The sequence below is a fragment of the Ceratotherium simum genome, chromosome 7, assembly GCF_057802395.1.
Source record: "Ceratotherium simum simum isolate JZ-2026a chromosome 7, ASM5780239v1, whole genome shotgun sequence".
NCBI lineage: Eukaryota > Metazoa > Chordata > Mammalia > Perissodactyla > Rhinocerotidae > Ceratotherium > Ceratotherium simum.
Window position 1 is genome coordinate 68,124,913 of NC_141906.1, and position 17,490 is coordinate 68,142,402.

The 17,490-nt window shown below is 52.0% G+C and overlaps 1 protein-coding gene across 1 annotated transcript in view; it reads right to left on the minus strand.

Annotated features, from left to right (window-relative positions):
• DSCAML1 (DS cell adhesion molecule like 1) overlaps positions 1–17,490 on the minus strand; it is a 347,767-nt gene that overhangs the window by 88,719 nt on the left and 241,558 nt on the right. Inside the window, exons 4-5 of the mRNA XM_087433751.1 lie at positions 8,067–8,213; positions 2,048–2,326 (exon numbers count right to left, since the gene is read on the minus strand). Of these exons, the coding sequence (XP_087289877.1) occupies positions 2,048–2,326; positions 8,067–8,213 (426 nt within the window). The remainder of the gene's footprint in view (positions 1–2,047; positions 2,327–8,066; positions 8,214–17,490) is intronic.

The following is a 17,490-nucleotide window of genomic DNA, read 5'->3' on the forward strand; positions in this document are numbered from 1 at the left end:
GAAAAACATTGCTGTCCTGTCCATGAACTTGGCAGAGAGGGGCTGTCAGAGAGGATGGAAGACAGAGAAAAGCCATGTCACTCCCCATTGAACCCTGTTGTCCAGCCAAGCCCAGTGTGGGGGACAGTGGGGAGCTGAGCATCAGAGGAGAATCAGGGGTCCCTATGCGTACAGGGGCAGTGGGGGTGTGCACACAGCTGTCGGAAGTTACTTATTGTATATCTATGTGCGTGTGCTAGGATGTGAGCATGGTAGGGTGGAGACAAGTGTGTATCTGTGTATGTGCATGGGCTCCATATACGTGCGCACGTGTGAACGGGGAAGCAGGCAGGAAGAACTTTCAACACACCTGCCTGCATGTGTGTGTGTGTCTAAGTACCTACTTGCCTGTATGTGCCGAGGCAGGAGCTAAGAACGCCAAATTACCCAGAGTCAGGTTGCTAATTTTCCAAGGATTTGGGGGTGTGTATGTATGCAAGTGCGAACATGAGAGTGGAAGGGGGTGAAGGTAATATGAGACCAAACAATTTTGGACAGTGCTTAGGGCAAGAAGGGTGGTACCAACTCAGGTCCTTCTGTCTGCCTGCCCTGCGATCTAGGGCTAGTGTGTGCAATAGGAGACCCCAGGCCCCTGCAGCCGGGCCTGCGGCATTTTAACCTCAGCATCTGTATCATGCACTGTCCCTCTCAGAGCGTGTCCTGGGGCTCCTTCTGCTCCTCCGGCTTCCCATGAATTCGCCTGGGAGGGCTTCCTCCTGGCACTGCAAATAAACACAGTCCAACTGTCCACTTCGACTGTAGGGAGGAGACTGGGCCCGCATCTGGGCTGAGAGTGATAAGACACCAGGCCCAGGAGGCCAGCCCAGCAGGGTGGGCTCTGTGGTTCTCTGGTCCACCTGAGGGTCCACAGACCTGCAGCTCTATGCTCATGAGATGGGTGGTGAGGTGGGAGGAGGGCTTCTTTGGTCAATCTTTATGGCAGAAGGAACCCTCTGCAGGATGGGGATGGGATCACCTCTGGACAGCCTCCTTCCACTGCCCAGGGTGAATGACCCTCACGATGCTGTCAGATACAAGGTTCGGGGCTCAGGCTTTTGCTGCCCCACAGGAGTGGGATTCCAAGGGTCTACAAATCCCAGCCCCGCTGCTGCCAACCCCTTCCCTGCAGCCTGGAGAGCAGAGAACTCTGAGTCTGACTCTGGATGCCAGAGCTAGAAGGGCCTCTTCACTCTACAGATGAGGAACCTGAGGCTGGGTCACACGAGGGAGGGACAGGGGTGGGATGGGGGCAAAGGATGCCCTTAGGTCCTGAGAATCCTCCTCCAAGGTTCTTTTCCTGGCATCAGCCCCTCTGCCTCTACTTCTCTGCCCACTTGGGTGCTCAGCAGCAGCAGCAGCAGCAGCAGGGGTCTGCTAAGGCCTCCTCCTGCTCTCCCCATGGGCTCCCTGGACCCCTGGGGCTCTGGGACGGGGGAGGAACAGGAAACACCAGAGTTGATATCCAGCTGGCAGGTCCCAGAAAGGCTGGCTTGGTTGTTTACACCCAGTGCCTGATCTGACTGATCAGTGCCCCTATCAATTATTGCTAAATATTCTGTACATCACCTCTGATGGGATACATATGTCCTCTCTAATGGATTAACACCAGCACTGTTTCCTCTAGTACAGACACTGCCTCCTCCCAACAAGCCAGGAAGCCCTGCGAGCTTGTCTCCATCACCCTTGTCACCCTTTCTGACCCTCATGACCCCTGGGAGGTGGGAAGGCCAGGATCATTATCCCAATTCACAGAAAAGGACACGAAGGTGATGATCACAGTTTTGTGATTTGCCCAAAGTCAGTTACCATCTGACAACGCCAGAACCGAAGGGCAGGTCTTCTGATTTCAAACCCAGGGCTTTTCCCAGGACACCAAACTGCCTTCCCCAACCAGGGCATTATCCCCTGGGGCCGGCCAGAGCAGGTGCAGCTGCCCCACGCCCCTCCCTGTCACACTGCGGTGCTCTCAAAGGTTACTGGGGCTGGAAGAGGGGCATCCTTCGCTCACCGATGACCGTGAGGATGCCTGTGGCCTCTGCCGAGCCAAAGGTGTTGGTGACCTCACAAATGTAGGTGCCGCTGTCCTCGGTGCTCAGGTCACTGATGGTCAGCCCCGTGATGCGCTTGGTCCAGCGGCTGTCGGCCGGGAGGGGCCGGCCATCCTTGAGCCAGCGGATGGCAGGGATGGGGTAGCCAGAGGCGGTGCAGGGCAGCTCCACGGTGTGGCCAGCCCACACTTCCTGGGAGTGGAAGCCATCCAGGATGGTGGGGATCGACTCGGCGGGGTCTGGAAGGAAGAGAGTGTCAGCAGCCTCGGCCAGCCCTGGGTCGGGGGAAGGGGGTGGGGGAAGGAAGGCAAGCACCCAGAGCAGGAACCTGCTGCCCACTGCCCAGAGAAGCAAGACCCAGTGTGGGAGGGCTCACGTGTCTCCCTGAGCTCCAGACTCTGGACCAAACTCGCCTGCTCAGGCCAGATGGAGGCCCTGAGAACCACGACTGGCAGCAGGGGCTCAGGGGAAGAGAGGATATGGCGGGCAGATTAGGCTAGCATGACAGACAGAAAGACAGATGGAAAAAGGGAAAGAGAACAAGAGGTACAGAGAGGGAGAGAGTGTGCATGAGAGCTCATTTCACACAAATAGTCCCTGGAGTCTGGCCCAGACTCAGGAGCAGCCACCCCCTGTGACAGGAGAATCACAATATCTCGGGTTTGCAATTCTTGGTAAGTCTTGGTCTGGGCCTCAGACTGGACTGGGGGTGCCCCTCAAGGATAGGGGAACAATCTGCCTGCCCTGTCCTGTCTTCTCCTACCTGCAATCTGGGTAGACTCAGAGAAGGTCAGTGCATTCCCACCTGAGCCCAGAAGGATTCGGAAGTTAAGCCTTCTGCAAACCACACCCGCCACCCCCAACAATTCTCATTTTGCATTCCCAAACCAAGAGAAACCAGTGACTGCGGGACTGTGCCCTAAACTGCAGAAGATCAAGTTCTCACCCTGAAAGGACTCCCCCTGCTGTAAAACCTCCACAGGCCCCCCTTTCCCTATCTGATACCATCCACTCTGCTTATCCTGAATCCCAAGGCCTTCTATGATCCAGTCCCTACCATGTCCTGGCCTAGCTGGCCTCCACGGCCCACCCCCACCCTCTCAGCTCAGTGGTTGCCCACTGTGGCATGCCATGTCATTGCACTCTCCCCCACCTGGATGCCCAGCCAGCTCGCTCTGCTCAGCCAACTCCTGTCCTTCCACAAACCAGCTTCAATGTCACCCCTTCTGGACACCTCCCCCAGGCCACGCTCACTGGACTCCCATAGAGTTTTCTTTGTCTCATTTTATTTTCAAACAACATTTTCTTTTTTACAGAAAAATTTAAGAAGTATAATATATGCACATGGCAAAACTTCAGAAAGTCTAGAAGAGTATAGAGGGTCTTCCTCACCCCGCCCCTGCCACCCCATTTCCCTCCCCAGAGGCCACCACTGTCGCTGCTTCCCCATGGCCTTTCCAACAGCAGTTAGCACCAGGCCATGTATCTGTCCTCCCCGGAAGACTGCGAGCATCTCGAGACAGTGTTGATCCACTGCTGTATCTCCCAGCCTGCCACACAGCAGGGTCCGTTGAACCATTAATGTCTGAGGGAGGATGAATGGGGGCACTCAGGCGTGGGGGGCGCCAGTGGTCTGATTTTTCCACACTGCAGAACTTTATAGGCTCATGGACTAGTAGAGCTGGCTTAGGGACTTTGGAGAGCACAAACAGAGGAGGACTCTAAGACCAGAGAGGTACATTGACTAGCCCAGGGTCACACTGCAGAGCCAAGATCAGAAACCAGGTCTCCCCCCAACCTTTGTTCTGTCAATGGAACCTTAGATGGAATAATCTAATACTGAATTTTGCTCAAGAGTGAATAGTGAGAATGGCTGACTCCCATCTGTATCCTCCATGACTAATGGGAAATTTCCTCTGTCCTCAGCTCATCTACCCTGGAGAGGGCTGGGCTAGGAATTGTCCTCTCTGGGGGAAAGACCTTCCAGAAGACTCTCTGCTCCCTTCCCACCTTTCATTGCTCTTCAGAAGGAGCCCGGACTGGGAATCAGGAAACCCAGGTGCAGGTCCTGCCTGGGTCACTGATAAGCCGTGTGACCTTGGGTGAGTCTGGTGATCTCTCAGAGCCTGAGTTTCCTCATCTGCTCTGTGGTGGAGTTGATAATGCCGCCTCCAGATCTCAGAAGGTTGTTGTCGGCAACAATGGCAAAATGTGTGTCACAGAGCTTGACGGAAGCTAAATCACTATGCAGATGTGCCCAGCAATTACTATTCTTCACCCGCCCTCCCTCCCTCCCTGCCAGCTTCTGCAGCCTCTTCCCCTACAACCCTGTGGGAATGGTTGGGATAAACAAACCCGGTGCCAGGGAAGAATTACTCAATGTGACACTTAATTGATGCAAAATACACAAATTCCGTGGCACACTGCAGAATTTACAAGCGGAGGGGCCGACAGGGCGGTGGAGGAAGGGGAGAGGGGAGGGAATTAATCACCGAGTCTCAGGCGTGAAATTAAATTCTGAGGGAAAGAAACCTCTTTCATTACTCCGGAGCAGAAGTAAAATGCTGCGGTGTGTACTGGCGGCAGCCTGGGGGGATCAGGCGCTGCCAGGGCCGGTGCAGGGCTCCAGGAGACAGATGGCCTAGCCTGGAGAAAGGGCTGGGGCTCGGCTGGGTGGGAGGTTGGGTGCCCCGGGGAGGCTGCCGGGACCTCCCCCCGCTGACTGAACAGTGCTGCCTTGGAAAGGGCACCCCTGGAATGGCTTCTGCACCGGGGTCTGCACTCCGCGAGCTGGGGAACATGGCCTACTCTCTCAGCCTCTCTGGTCACTGGTTCCCTCCTTTATAAATGCGGATGATAATGCCTATTCCACATGAAAGCACCTGGTAAGCTCTAAAAAGCACGTAGATGAACAGAATGGTTATTATTAGGTTGCATTTGAAGGGGCTCAGACTATTCTCACAACTGGCTCCTCTACCTTGGACAATGCAGGAAAAGGAAAGTTGCTTCTCCCCCTCCCCCAACACTCACTTTGGAAATATAGTAGGAATAATAATATAGCAACAACAGAACAATAACAACCACCACAACAAAAACAGCAGCTACTTGCTATGGAGTGCTTCCTACGAATTAGACACCACGCTAAAATTTTATATATGGTACCCTATTTAATTCTCACGACAACCCCGTGGGTGCATTTTGTCACTCCCATTTTACAGATGAGGAAGCCGAGGTTTGGAGACATGGTTTATTTTGTGCCAGATTGCACAGCTAGTGCGTGAGGAGGCTAAGACAGGGACTCAGGCCTGATTCATAAGTCCTTTTTCCAACACACTCGCCCAGCTCCCATCCGCTTCCCTCTCTCTTCCTTTATCAAATACTTGGTGAGACTGAGGAAACCAAGATATGGTTGCTGCCTTCACCAAATGACCAGCGACAAGGCACTGCCACATGTGTCCTTCTCACCCCTTCCTCTTGCCTCTGTGCCCGGGGAGAGGGGGGTGGCTGTCCCTTGGGGGTGTGTGGGGCTCAGACCCCCTGAGCCACCAGCTGCCTTGGCAAGGCCTAGCTCTGCCAGGACTTCCCAGCTGCACCTCCTCAGGGCCGGATTCCAGCTGCTGGCCCAGAGCTTCCGGCCAGGGAGGGACCACGCCCTTCCCAGCCACCAGCCTCAGGAGCTTACTGGGCTCCAGCCACAAAAGCGTGAAACATTCCCACTGAAGCCCACGCCCAGCCTCTCCCATGACGGACCACACCCTCCACTCTGGGAGTGGACCTGAAACATGCGGCTGGAGGCTGAGGCCTGAGCTCCCCTGAGGCGCAGTCCCCTCTGCACGGCCTCCCTCCAGGATCAGCTGCATTTTTGCCAAGACAAGCAGCTTGCAGATTGCCTTGTCACGGCACATCACATCAGGCCTGTGTCACTCCATGGGCCCCTTCCCCTTGGCTCCCCTCTGTTCCCTTCCCTTCAGCTCGCTCCTTCTTTCTTTAAGCCTCTTGCACTCTGTTGCTGTCATCTCCTCTGTCTTTGTCTCTCTGTATAGGTGTCTCTGTTCTGTTTATCCCCCCGAGTCTCTGGGTGGCATCTCTTACTCTCTTCCTACCCTCCCCTTCTCACAGCTGACGGGGAATGAAGAGCAGAAGGAGAAGGGCTGACATATCCTCCAGTTTAAAGAGTGTCTTTTTTGAGGAATGCCCATTTATTCCCTCCAAAAGTTGACGGTGAGATTAGTAGAATGAAGGGGCTGACTAGTCGTGCAAGAGAAGGAGGCAGGGCTGCAGGAGAGGGTTTCTGTGCCTTTCCCACACTGTATGAGAGGCATGCAAATGAGATGCAAAACACCATACAAACAAGCCCTAATAATTTGGAAGGGAACCACTTGGACACATTCGGGTTTGGGGCTGCAGATTCCAGAGTCGAGCCACAAAGATGGAGCCGCATAGTGCAGCCCCCTCTCCTCCCCATATGACAGCACGGGTTCCCTTGGCATTGGCTAATTCCACAGATATTCACTTAGCACCTACTATGAGCCACGCATAGGGCCAGGCGCTGGGGACACAAGGGGGAATCAGCCCGATCCTTGCCCTCCTGGTCTTGCCTCCAAATGCTTCTGGCAAATGAGGAGGGGTCCTGGATAGAGTCATCTGCTGGCCAGGCTAGTCCACATCAAGCCACAGAACGTCAGAGGCACACACAATCAGAGCGTCTCATGGTCAAGTTCCTTTCCAAGGGCCCAGAGGGGTTGCGTGATTTGGTGAGTCTGGTCCCCAAACCCAGGCATTCTGACTATCAGTTCATCCTCCTTCCTAAAGCCACTCCAATCCCACCTCCTCAAGAGTAGAGATTTTCAAGTCTCAGGTCGCAAACTGTTAGGAAGTTGTGAAATCCCTTTGGTGAGCTGCAACCAGATTTAGATAAATCAAAATAGGACAGAATAGAATAGAAAACATCAGAGTGCATTGCAATGCATGTCGTAGGAAATACCAGCGCGTATCGCATAGGTTATGATAACAACGTCTGTCTGTGGATTACTGTCAAAAGAATTTGAAAAGCACTGTTCCAGAAAGCCCTCTTTGAGGAGCATCATGTGCCCTCTCTACTCGCTGCGACTGGGGCACATACGGAGTGTTCAATTGGCCCCTTCCACGGAGGGGTCTGCAGCTGGAGGACGCTGGGGTCGGGGGCTCAGAGTGTGAACTCTGGCTGTGCTTCCCACTGGTTAAACAGTTCGGGCAAGTTGCTTGGCTTCCCTAAGATCTGGTTTTCTCACCTGTAAAAATAGGGAGAACAGTGCACACCTCACAAGGCTATCTGGTGCCCAATAGGCCACAAATGAGCGAAATCTCTGGATTCAATAAGTATTATCTTCCATCTCCTCTAAGAAGCTATAATCAATCCAGAATCAGAATCCTTTATTTATTTATAAATTTATAAATATTTATTTATAAATATTTTTGTTTATGAATTATATTTTGCCTGCTTTCAAATGTTATGAGGGGGGCTACAATAAGAGATACATATGTACGCATAAATAGATAAAATAGAATCTTAAAAAACACTTAGAGACAAGAGGAAAGACAAAAAACCCCCTAATCTAATCTACTCCAATCTAATTCAATCTAATTATTACTACGTTTGAGCATCATATTTTATCTATGAGCTTCCTGGCAGCAAAGGCAAAAAAAGGAAAAAGAGGATGGGTTCTATAACGCTTATTATTTGATAAGTGGTAACATATCAGTTCTTGAGGAGAGTTAAGCTTCCTCAGGTACAGACTCCTCAAAAGAATTTATCTGCAGAGTCCTTACATGAAGGGCACCCAAAACCAAACTGGACAAAGTCTGTCCCAGTGGTTTCTGCACCTATGTTCTTTAATCTCCTTCTCCGAGTCCCCTGAGTACAGCAGACTCCCCAACCCATGGTACGGGCGCGCCCAGTTCCAGGGCTAGCGGGTGCCCTCCCTCCTGGCCCTCGCCTACCTGTCACGGAGAGGCGGGCCCCGTTGCTCTGCCGGGTCTCCCCGCTATATTTGTGCTTGGTGATGCAGCGGTAGGTGGAGAGGGCGTCCTCCTTCTGCACGTCAGAGATGTACAGCCCGCCGTGGTAAGTAATAAAAAACCTGTTTTCTGGAGACACAATCAGGACACAGTCCATTACTCCCCGGGCTGGGCACACCGCCAGAAGCAACCTGGCCAGCAGCTGGCCTTCTCTCAGGCCAGGACTGTTGCCCAGGGAGAGGAGGCAACGGGGGAACCACGGGGGGACGTTGTCGCAGCCTCGAAGGCAGGGGAGCATCTCTGATTGATGAAGATATTCTACATGTAAACAAATAGAAGTTACAGTAACTATTCTTTTAAGTGTAGATGTTTCAGAGTTTTACAGAAAGACGCTGGGCTCTAGAGTCAGACTGAGATCTGGGTTCCAATCTCACTCTTCCACTTGTTAGCTGTGTGACCCTGGGAAAGTTATTTAACCTTTCTGAGCCTTTTCTGTACAATGGAGTGTAAATAATACTTCACAGAGTGGATATAAGGATTAAAAAAATAATGAGGTGTCTGGCACGTAGTTAAGCGTTCACTTAGTGAATATTAGTCCTCATCCTTCCCATTTCTTTGCACGAGTTTGCAAAGCGCTTTCACATTCATTGCCTATTTGTTCTTACAACTGTTGGAGGTGTTGTCTCCATTTTCAGGTCACACAGCCAGTGAGTGGACTGGAACCCAGGCCTTCCAGCTCCCGGATCTCCCTCTGCACTGAGCCAAACACAAGCCTAAACTCTTTTCTCCCAATTTTGATCATTTATTCACTCAACAAACAATTATTGAAGCTAAGCTATCCTAGATGTGGGGACATGGAGATGCAGATACGTGATAATAATTCAACAACTAGTTCTTGAACACCCATCTTGTGCCCGGCAAAGGTGCAGACACTGTACTCTACTTTTCCTGCCCCCTCCACAGTCTGACTGTCAGGACTTGGCAGGGAAGCCAGGAGGACGGGCAGCAGGACACCCATTTTGCAGATTATGACATGTGACTCTGTGCAGAGGCGGAGTGGATCGCCTCATCCGAGGTCCTAAGGCAAACCCTGAACTTGAGCTTGTCAGGGCTGACTTACAAAGGGGAGAATGCGAGGGGCCTGCCTGGTGGCCCTGTGGTTAAGTTTGTCGCTCTCTGCTGCGGCGGCCCGGGTTCAGTTCCCAGGCACGGACCTACACCACTCGTCGGTAGCCAGGCTGTGGCGGCAACCCACATACAAAATAGAGGAAGACTGGCACAGATGTTAGCTCAGAGCGAATCTTCCTCAAGCAAAAAAAAAAGGGGAAGATTGGCAGCGGATGTTAGATCAGGGCTAATCTTCCTCAGCAAAAAAATCACAAAAAATAAAAATAAATAAAAAAGGGAGAACATGGACTTGAGCACTGGGGAGGGCTTGCCTTTGGCTTTGGGACCCCCTGAGCTCACGGCAGTGTCCTCTCACCCGAGACTCAGCCAGACTGAGATTGAGACGCCAACTCTGGCTCCCTCTGTGCTCTCTGGGGGCCCAGCTGCTTCCCCGGGCAGGCAGAGATGACCCCAGGCTGCTGTTTCCACCAGGAGGAGGCACAGGAATGGGGACAGTGACAATGACCTAGAAGGAAGCTGCAGAGAGGGGGTACTGCTGACCTAGTAGGAAGGACCCGCTAGCACTGGAATGTCAGGCTCTCATGGGGAAACACTTTGGGTAGCCCCATGCCCTCCCAATCCTATTATTTAGAGGTCTGCTTCCTCCCACCTGCGGGCTGCGTGACCCCCTCGACCAGTGACAAGAGCCCTGATACTGGCTCACTCTTCCATTAGGCACATTCCGTGGTGTCCCAGCCCTCCAAGCACGAGTCCAAGATCTCAGCACCGGGGGGCGGTGACCTCACTGCAGGACACGTTCTGACAATGAACGCTGCAGAATCGCAGGGTTGCAAAGGTGAATGTGCTTGACCACATCTTTGACAGCGCTTCTCCAGCTTTCACTTGAATATCTCCAGAGCTGGGGAACTCACTACCTCACTCAGGGGCCCATTCCAAAGCCGATGTCTCTGACGTTTAGAAAGATCTTCCTCCGTCACACTTGTTCTCCTCATACCTCCCTCCATGGGTCCTGGTTCTACTCACTGGGGCCCTCCAGAACCAGCTAAACTCGTGTCACTGACATACACCCTTACAAACTGGACGGCAGCTATCACACACTTTAACTTTCTTTCAGGCTTGGCAGCCTTAGGATTTTCTTTTTTCCTATTTGTTTAATATGGTTTCAAATAACTTCATCAATTTGGCTAGTCTCTTGCTTCTTAATAAACTTCAGTTTATCTACCATTCTCCTAATTCTCCCTCCCTCCCACACCCCTTATATAGGACTAGACCTACTATGTGGCAGGCGCTTTGCCAAGCCGTGGGGATCTGGTAATCAGACTTCTCTGACCAGGGCAGGATAGAGCGGGGCTACCACCCCCAGACTAAGCCTGCATTCATTTTTAGGCGGCATGGAGGGGGAGTGGGGAGGCAGCCCATTATACCACTACCTTATTCTCTGCTAGCAGCAGCTAAAGATCCCGTGTCTGCGAGCCACTGCTAGGCCCCTTTCCCTCTCTCCACCCTTGGACGCCTGGCTTTGTGCGCCCAGGTCTGGGACTTCCCGTGGATCCCTGCTGAGTGGCATCTTGTTGGGATCCCCCCATGAACACCGGCCATCTGGCAGCCTGCCAGTCCTGTGGAACGTGGAGTGTGGACCCCACCGCTCCCCCCGCAACACAGACCACACTGTGCAGACCCCCGCTCAGTGCTTGGGTAAGAGACGAAAACGAAGTGCGAGGGAGCCAGGCCCCACTGCCAGCAGTTGGAGCAGACCCGGAGAAGTGCCGAGAAAGCCTGGCTCCCGCTCCAGGCTCTGAATGTGCCGTTTTGTCTCCATGTTGTGACATCCCAAAGTCAAAGGCGGAAGTTCTCCTGTAATTTATGATGTAACTGAGACTGGAATGCAGAACTACCGGGGGTGTTTCTGCCAGTCAGAAGTAGCAGGGTGGGAGGTGGTGGGGGGTGGGGTGAGGAAAGACCCCCACATCAACCCTGGCAGCCCACAGGCGTCCCAGCCCGGACAGCTTGGACCCTGTTGTCCTGCAGCGCCAGCGCCCAGGACAGCGGTGCGCTTGGCCCTACCAGAATTTTCAGCCGGGGAGGGGTGCTGCGGTGATGGTGGTGGGGAGCTGGGGTTTCTATAGCAACAAGCAGCTGCTGCATCTGATGTTTCACATCCTTCATTGTCCTCATTTCCCCCCTCCCTTCCCCCCTTCTTGTGCATATTTAATTGCAGTAACATTTCCAGATACAGTGTATCGCTCCTCCTGAAACAAAGGCGGCCACAGCCAGGGGGATGCAGAGCTGGGGAGAGGGGAAGGAGAAATCAGGGGTATTATGTTAATCCCCTCTGGGGGGAACTTGTGCAACATCAGTTTTGCATGTTTGATGAGAATCAGATGATGGGCCCTGCTGGGGAAGGAAGGAGCAAGAGGCCTGTGGAGCGAGCTGTGTACGGTGTCGAGAGCGGGGAGGCACGGCCAGCTGGTGGGGGGTTCAGAGAGGCTGGGGCTCCACAACACGCTGGCCTCCAAGGCTGGCGCTGGCGGGGTGCCCTAGCAGTTTGGCAGCCCACATTCTCACCCCAAATGGGACCAGCCATCCCTGGAATGGGTGGAAGCAGCTACTTCATATCCTGGCTCCTCCTCCTTGGGGTAGGCTGGGTCCAGCTGGAGGAAAGACAGAGTGACAGCCAGGACCTCACGTCCAGCCCCCATCCTGAGGCCATTTGGAAATGTGCGCCTGGGATCATTTTTGGTTGACATCATAACTGGGGGTTACTAATGGCATTCAGTGGTCAAGGGTCAGGGGTACAGGACATCTTGTGTAACAAAGAACTGTTCCACTCCAAATGCCAACAGTGTCCCCACAGGTTTACATGGGAGGGTCAGTTTCCCTCAGGCTCTAAGACCAGGACACAGAGCTGTGTTTAAATGCAGACTCTGCCATTGGCATTGCTTGACAGTCACATCTCAAAGGCTGTGGTATCATCTGTGAACACGCTCATGACAGAAAGTGCTGTGCGTGGTTAATGAACCCTCTTCTTCCTTTTTTTACTACTACAAATACTCCGGCCTGCTTCATCGCCCTCTCTCCTGGTGATCTAGAGCAGGCCTCTCTTTTTTTTAAAGCTAAATATTTATTGAGCACCTATTACATGTAAGGTCAAGGGCTTTATAAACATTATCTCATTTAATGCCCACAATCCTTTGAAATGGATACTATTATTATCACTAACCAAGCACAGAGAGGTGAATAACCCACCCAAGCTCACACAGCTAATAAGTGGCAGAGCCTGGACCCTTAGTCCACTTCCTGTGCTCTTCTAAAGCTCTGTGTTAGACTGACTCTCCTAGAATAACAGCAGCTCTCACAGGGACATATGGTCAGCCAGCCTCTGCTTGGTTGCTTCGCTCTGCAGGGTTCTCACTACTTCAGGAAGGAGCACTCATCCATTCGATTCAGTTTGGTTCGATTTATCAAGTCTTTATAGAGCATCCCCAGGTCCTGGACTGGGCTCCATGGAGAAGTCCTGGATTGGTCTCTGCCCTCTGGGATTCCACAGTCAGAAGACAACATCCTTCCACCAGGAAAGGTGCGGCCATCAGTGCTGGGGGCTGGTGAAGGGTAGGGGGAGGGCTCGATGGAAGCCATTAGGGAGAGGAGGAGGATCAAGAGGGGCCAAGCCATCAGGTGTGGGGGGATGAGCCCAGGACTGGACCTTAGGAGACCAGGTTGGAGTCCTGGCTCTGCCACTAATGATGGGGTGTGTACTGGGTTGAATAGCGTATCCCCAAAACTAACGTCCACCTAGAGCCTGTGAATGTGACCTTATTGGAAATAAGATCTTTACAAATGTAATCAAGTAAAGATGAGGTCATATTGGATCAGGGTGGGCCTTCAATCCAATATGACTGGTGTCCTTATAAGAAGAGGGAAATTTGGACACAGACACACACACACAGGGTGAAGCTCATGTGAAGACGGAGGCAGAGATCAGGGTGATGCATCTACCAGCAAAGAAATGCCAAGGATTGCCGGCACCCCCAGCTGGAAGAGGCAAGGCAGGAGTCTCCCCTCGAGCCTGCAGAGGGAGCACGCCCTGCCCCCACCTTGATTTTAGACTTCTGGCCTCCAGAGCTGTGACATGATAAATCTCTGTTGCTTTAAACCACTCAGTTTGTGGTAATTTGTTACACTAACCCTGGGACACTATACAGGGAGACTGTAGGGGAGCCCAGTCTTCTCTCAGGCCCTCAATGTTCCCATCTGCAAAAAGAGGGAGGAGTTGGATTAGGGATGCGTTTTTAACCATGTTTGTACATTAGAATTATCTAAGGAGCTTTTGAAATTAAACTCAGAATCTCTGGGGGTGTGGCCTGGAAATTTTTTTTTTTTTTAATGAGGAAGACTAGCCCTGAGCTAACATCCGATGCCAATCCGCCTCTTTTTGCTGAGGAAGATTGGCCCTGGGCTAACATCTGTGCCCATCTTCCTCTACTTTATATGGGACGCCGCCACAGCATGGCTTGACAAGTGGTGTGTCGGTGCGCGCCTGGGATCTAAACCTGCGAACCCTGGGCCGCCGCAGCGGAGCAGCGCGCGCACTTAACCACTACGCTACCAGGCCGGCCCCCTGGAAATTGGTATTTTTAAAAAGCTTTTTGGGTGATGTAATGTGCAGCCAGAGCGGAGAACCGCTGGAGTACATATTATACTCGTAAGGCCCCTTCACTCAGACAATTGATGACTCTATGATCTTACCAAACTTGTCTGAGTCCCATTTTTCCTTCAGGAAAATGGAGATAATAAATAGGACTGAGGCCACAGGGTTGCTGGGAGAATTAGATGAAATACTGCGTGTGGAAGTCGCCAGCACACGGGGGGTGCTCCTTAAAGGTCAGTCCATGGTGCTCCATCTCAGGGAGCAGAAGGCTTGGGGGAGCTGGCTCTAGTCTCCTCCCTGTGGTCAGGTTTCCTGCAAACTCTCCCCCTCCCTCCTCAGGAGCCTGGAAATAAAGGAAGCCCTCCTTGGTGATTCGGAGGCCACACACACAGGTGCTAAGTGAGCCGATAGCATCTTTTCTGTCTTTTTCTAAAAGGTCAGAGAGCTGGGCTTGGAGACTCCCCAGAGCTGCAGGAGTCGTAGGGGGATAACTGATAGAAACCTCGGGCCTCCTGGCGGCCCTCTGCAAAGGCGGGCCTCTCTTTCTGCTCTTAAAGGGGCGCAAGGGTGAGTTGGGAGGGAGAGGGTGCTGGGCAGAGGAGGAGCGGGGTGCTGAGGGTGTGAACTGGACAGATCCCACTCCAACCTCTAGAACAAGGGATGGGGAATTACAGAATGAAGCAGGGACAGTGGCTTCCTAACTGGCCTCCTGTTTCTGCCCCCGTGCCTCCTCCCTCTGTTCCCAACATGCAGCCAGAGTGATGCTTTAAAACCAAAATCAGATCATGCAGCTCCTTTGCTCATGACCTTCCAATGGTTTTCTGTTCCACTCACTGTGAAAGCAGTGCTGGTCACAAAATAGGCACTCAATAAATATTTCCAGAATGAATGAATGAATGAAACTTCCCAATACTCTAAGGTAGTTTCATCCCCAATTCACTCATGAGGAAACTGCAGCTCGGAAAAGTCAGGCCCCAGCTCTAAATTTACCTCCTCCAGGAAGCCTTCCCAGATTAACCCATTCCATTTCTGAGTGTTTTTAGATCTGGCAAACCTCTTGCCACTAGTAATCACTGTTTCTACTATATCTCGGTAGACTTTTAAAAATAATTATTTTTAAGCATTCAAAAGTCAAGATTAAAAGTATGACAGTTCCTCAAAAAATTTAAAAAAGAATTACCATATAATCCAGCAATTCCACTGCTGGGTATACATCCAAAATAATTGAAAGTCCGGTCTCGAAGAGTATTTGTTCACCGCTGTTCACAGCAGCTTCATTCACAGCAGGCAAGAGCTGGAAGCAACCCAAGTGTCCACTGATGGATGAATGGATAAACAAAACGTGGTATATACATATAATGGAATATTGCTCAGCCTTGAAAAGGAAGGAAATTCTGCAATATGCCACAACATGGATGAACCTTGAGGACATTATGCTAAGTGAAATAAGCCAGACACAAAAGAACAAACACTGTATGATCCCACGGATATGAGGTAGCCAGAGTAGTCAACATTCATAGAAACAGAAAGTAGAATGGTGGTTGCCAGGGGCTTGCGGGATGGGGGAATGCGGAGTTGTTGTTTAATGGGTGTAAGGTTCAGTTTTACAAGATGAAACTGAACTTAAAAACACTTAAAAATGGTTAATATGGTAAATTTTATGTTATGTGTATTTGTGTATTTTACCACAATTAAAATTTTAAAAAAGTTTTAAATTCAAGATTATAAAAAATTGGAATAAGTACCTTTGTGAGGTAGTGAGTTTCCTGTCAGCAGGGGCATTTAAGTAGAGGCTGAAGAAACATTTGGCTGAAATATTGTATAGAAGATTTAACACTGAGTGACAGAGATAAACTGGATCATCTTTAAGTTCCCTTCCTGCCCAGTAATTTATAAATTCTTAGCTTAAAGAACGGCAGAGCTGCCTTGGAGATCATCTAATACACTGGTTTTAAAATCCGTATGTGTGTGTGAGCGCGCATGTGCTCATTTCCACCCCAGGGCCTTTGCTGTGACTACTCCTTCCGGGCCTGAAATGCTCTTTCCTTGACTCATTCCTGGCTTCGTCCAGGTCTCTGCTCAAATCCCAGCTCCTTAGGGAGGCCTTGCCTGACACCTCTGTCAAAATTAGATGGTGCTCCACATCCCTGCCCAATTCCTTACCCTGCCTCTTTGTCTTCAGAGCACGTGGTGTTTCTCTTTGAGAGCAAAGAGTTGTTTTAGTCCACACCTGTATCCCAGCTTCAGGACATGCTGGTACATGGTAGATGCTCAGTGAAAAGGTGTTGAATGAATGAATCCTGGCAGTAGAGGAGAGTGGGACAGCTGGATCTCCAGCCTGGAGTCCTGTCCGAGGTCGCCCATACCCTGGGGGTCTCTCCCCCTCTAACCACTGCTGCCACACCCACACTGCAGTGGTTTGGGCCACTGCTCCCAATTTAGGCCACTTTGAATCTTGTCCTGGTTCCTCAGCTCAGCCGAGTCCAGGCTGGGACACGAAAGCAAGACTGACGGCTTGGAGCTAACAAAGGGAAATAAACATGACAGTGACATGAGCCGGCACTTGAGTATCAGCTATGGCTGACGCATCCTCAGAGGGAGGCCCCCACAGGGAGTGACCCCACACTGCCCAGGAGCTCCTCAAACACGTGGGGACCAGGGGAGCCTGGCCCAGGGAGAAGAGAGAAGCGGACACCCCCCCTCCAGCCTCCTGAGGCTCCCCTTCCATTGTCCTTCCCTGACCAAGGTGATTGGAGGGGAAATGCTACCCTCGCCTGGAGGAGCGATCACTAACCGCAGAGGTCAGTGTTTCCAGGATGGCACCACATTCGAGTCCCAGGCGCCAGCATTCAGACCAGGTATGCAGCACAGTGGTGGAGGCCGAGAGGCGCTCTGCCCTCTGTGGACAGGGAAGTCCCAGAACCGAGCTGCTTGGGTGGTGCCATCTCTGCCCGCCTTAAGGAAGCTGAACCTCTTAGATGTTAGAGGTTTCCACAGCTGGGGCCTTTGAGGAAGGAGACCTGTGTCCAGGGACCTGCGGCCATATACTTCCCCTCTCCAGCCCTTCTGGGCACCCCTCAAGGGCAGAGTCTGCTTACAGTTGGGAGAGGGATCCAGGCTTGGGTGGTGAAGTGTCTTAAATTGTTTTATAAACTCAGTAGGAAAGACCCCCCCAAGGTGCATGAATCGGTGGGCATCCATGCACCAGGCACCGTGCTGGGCACCTTCACATGTGTTCCCTCTCGGAAGCGCCATCACCAGCCCAGGAAGCACAGGCTGCTCCTTTTGCTTCACAGATGAGGAACTGTGGCTCAGGGGAAAGTGCCCAACTCATACACGTAGGGAGTGGAAGAGCCGGGATTGTGTGTGTGTCTCCCGAACACAAATCTAGAGCTGTGTTCCCCAAACCCAGCTGCCAGGAGAGTGTGTGTTGCATTTTGGAGGGGCCTTTGCCAACTCCTTCCCCGGGAGGAGGACTTTTCCACCCCTTCAGAGCAGTGGCCGGGCCCCTGGCCCCTTGCTTCTTCTGGAGGGGGCTTCCCTCTCATTAGCCAGGGCCAGAGTGGTGGGGGAACAGCATGGGTGAGGGGTGGGATGAGACCAGCTTCCGAAGCCATTAGAGTTACTGAT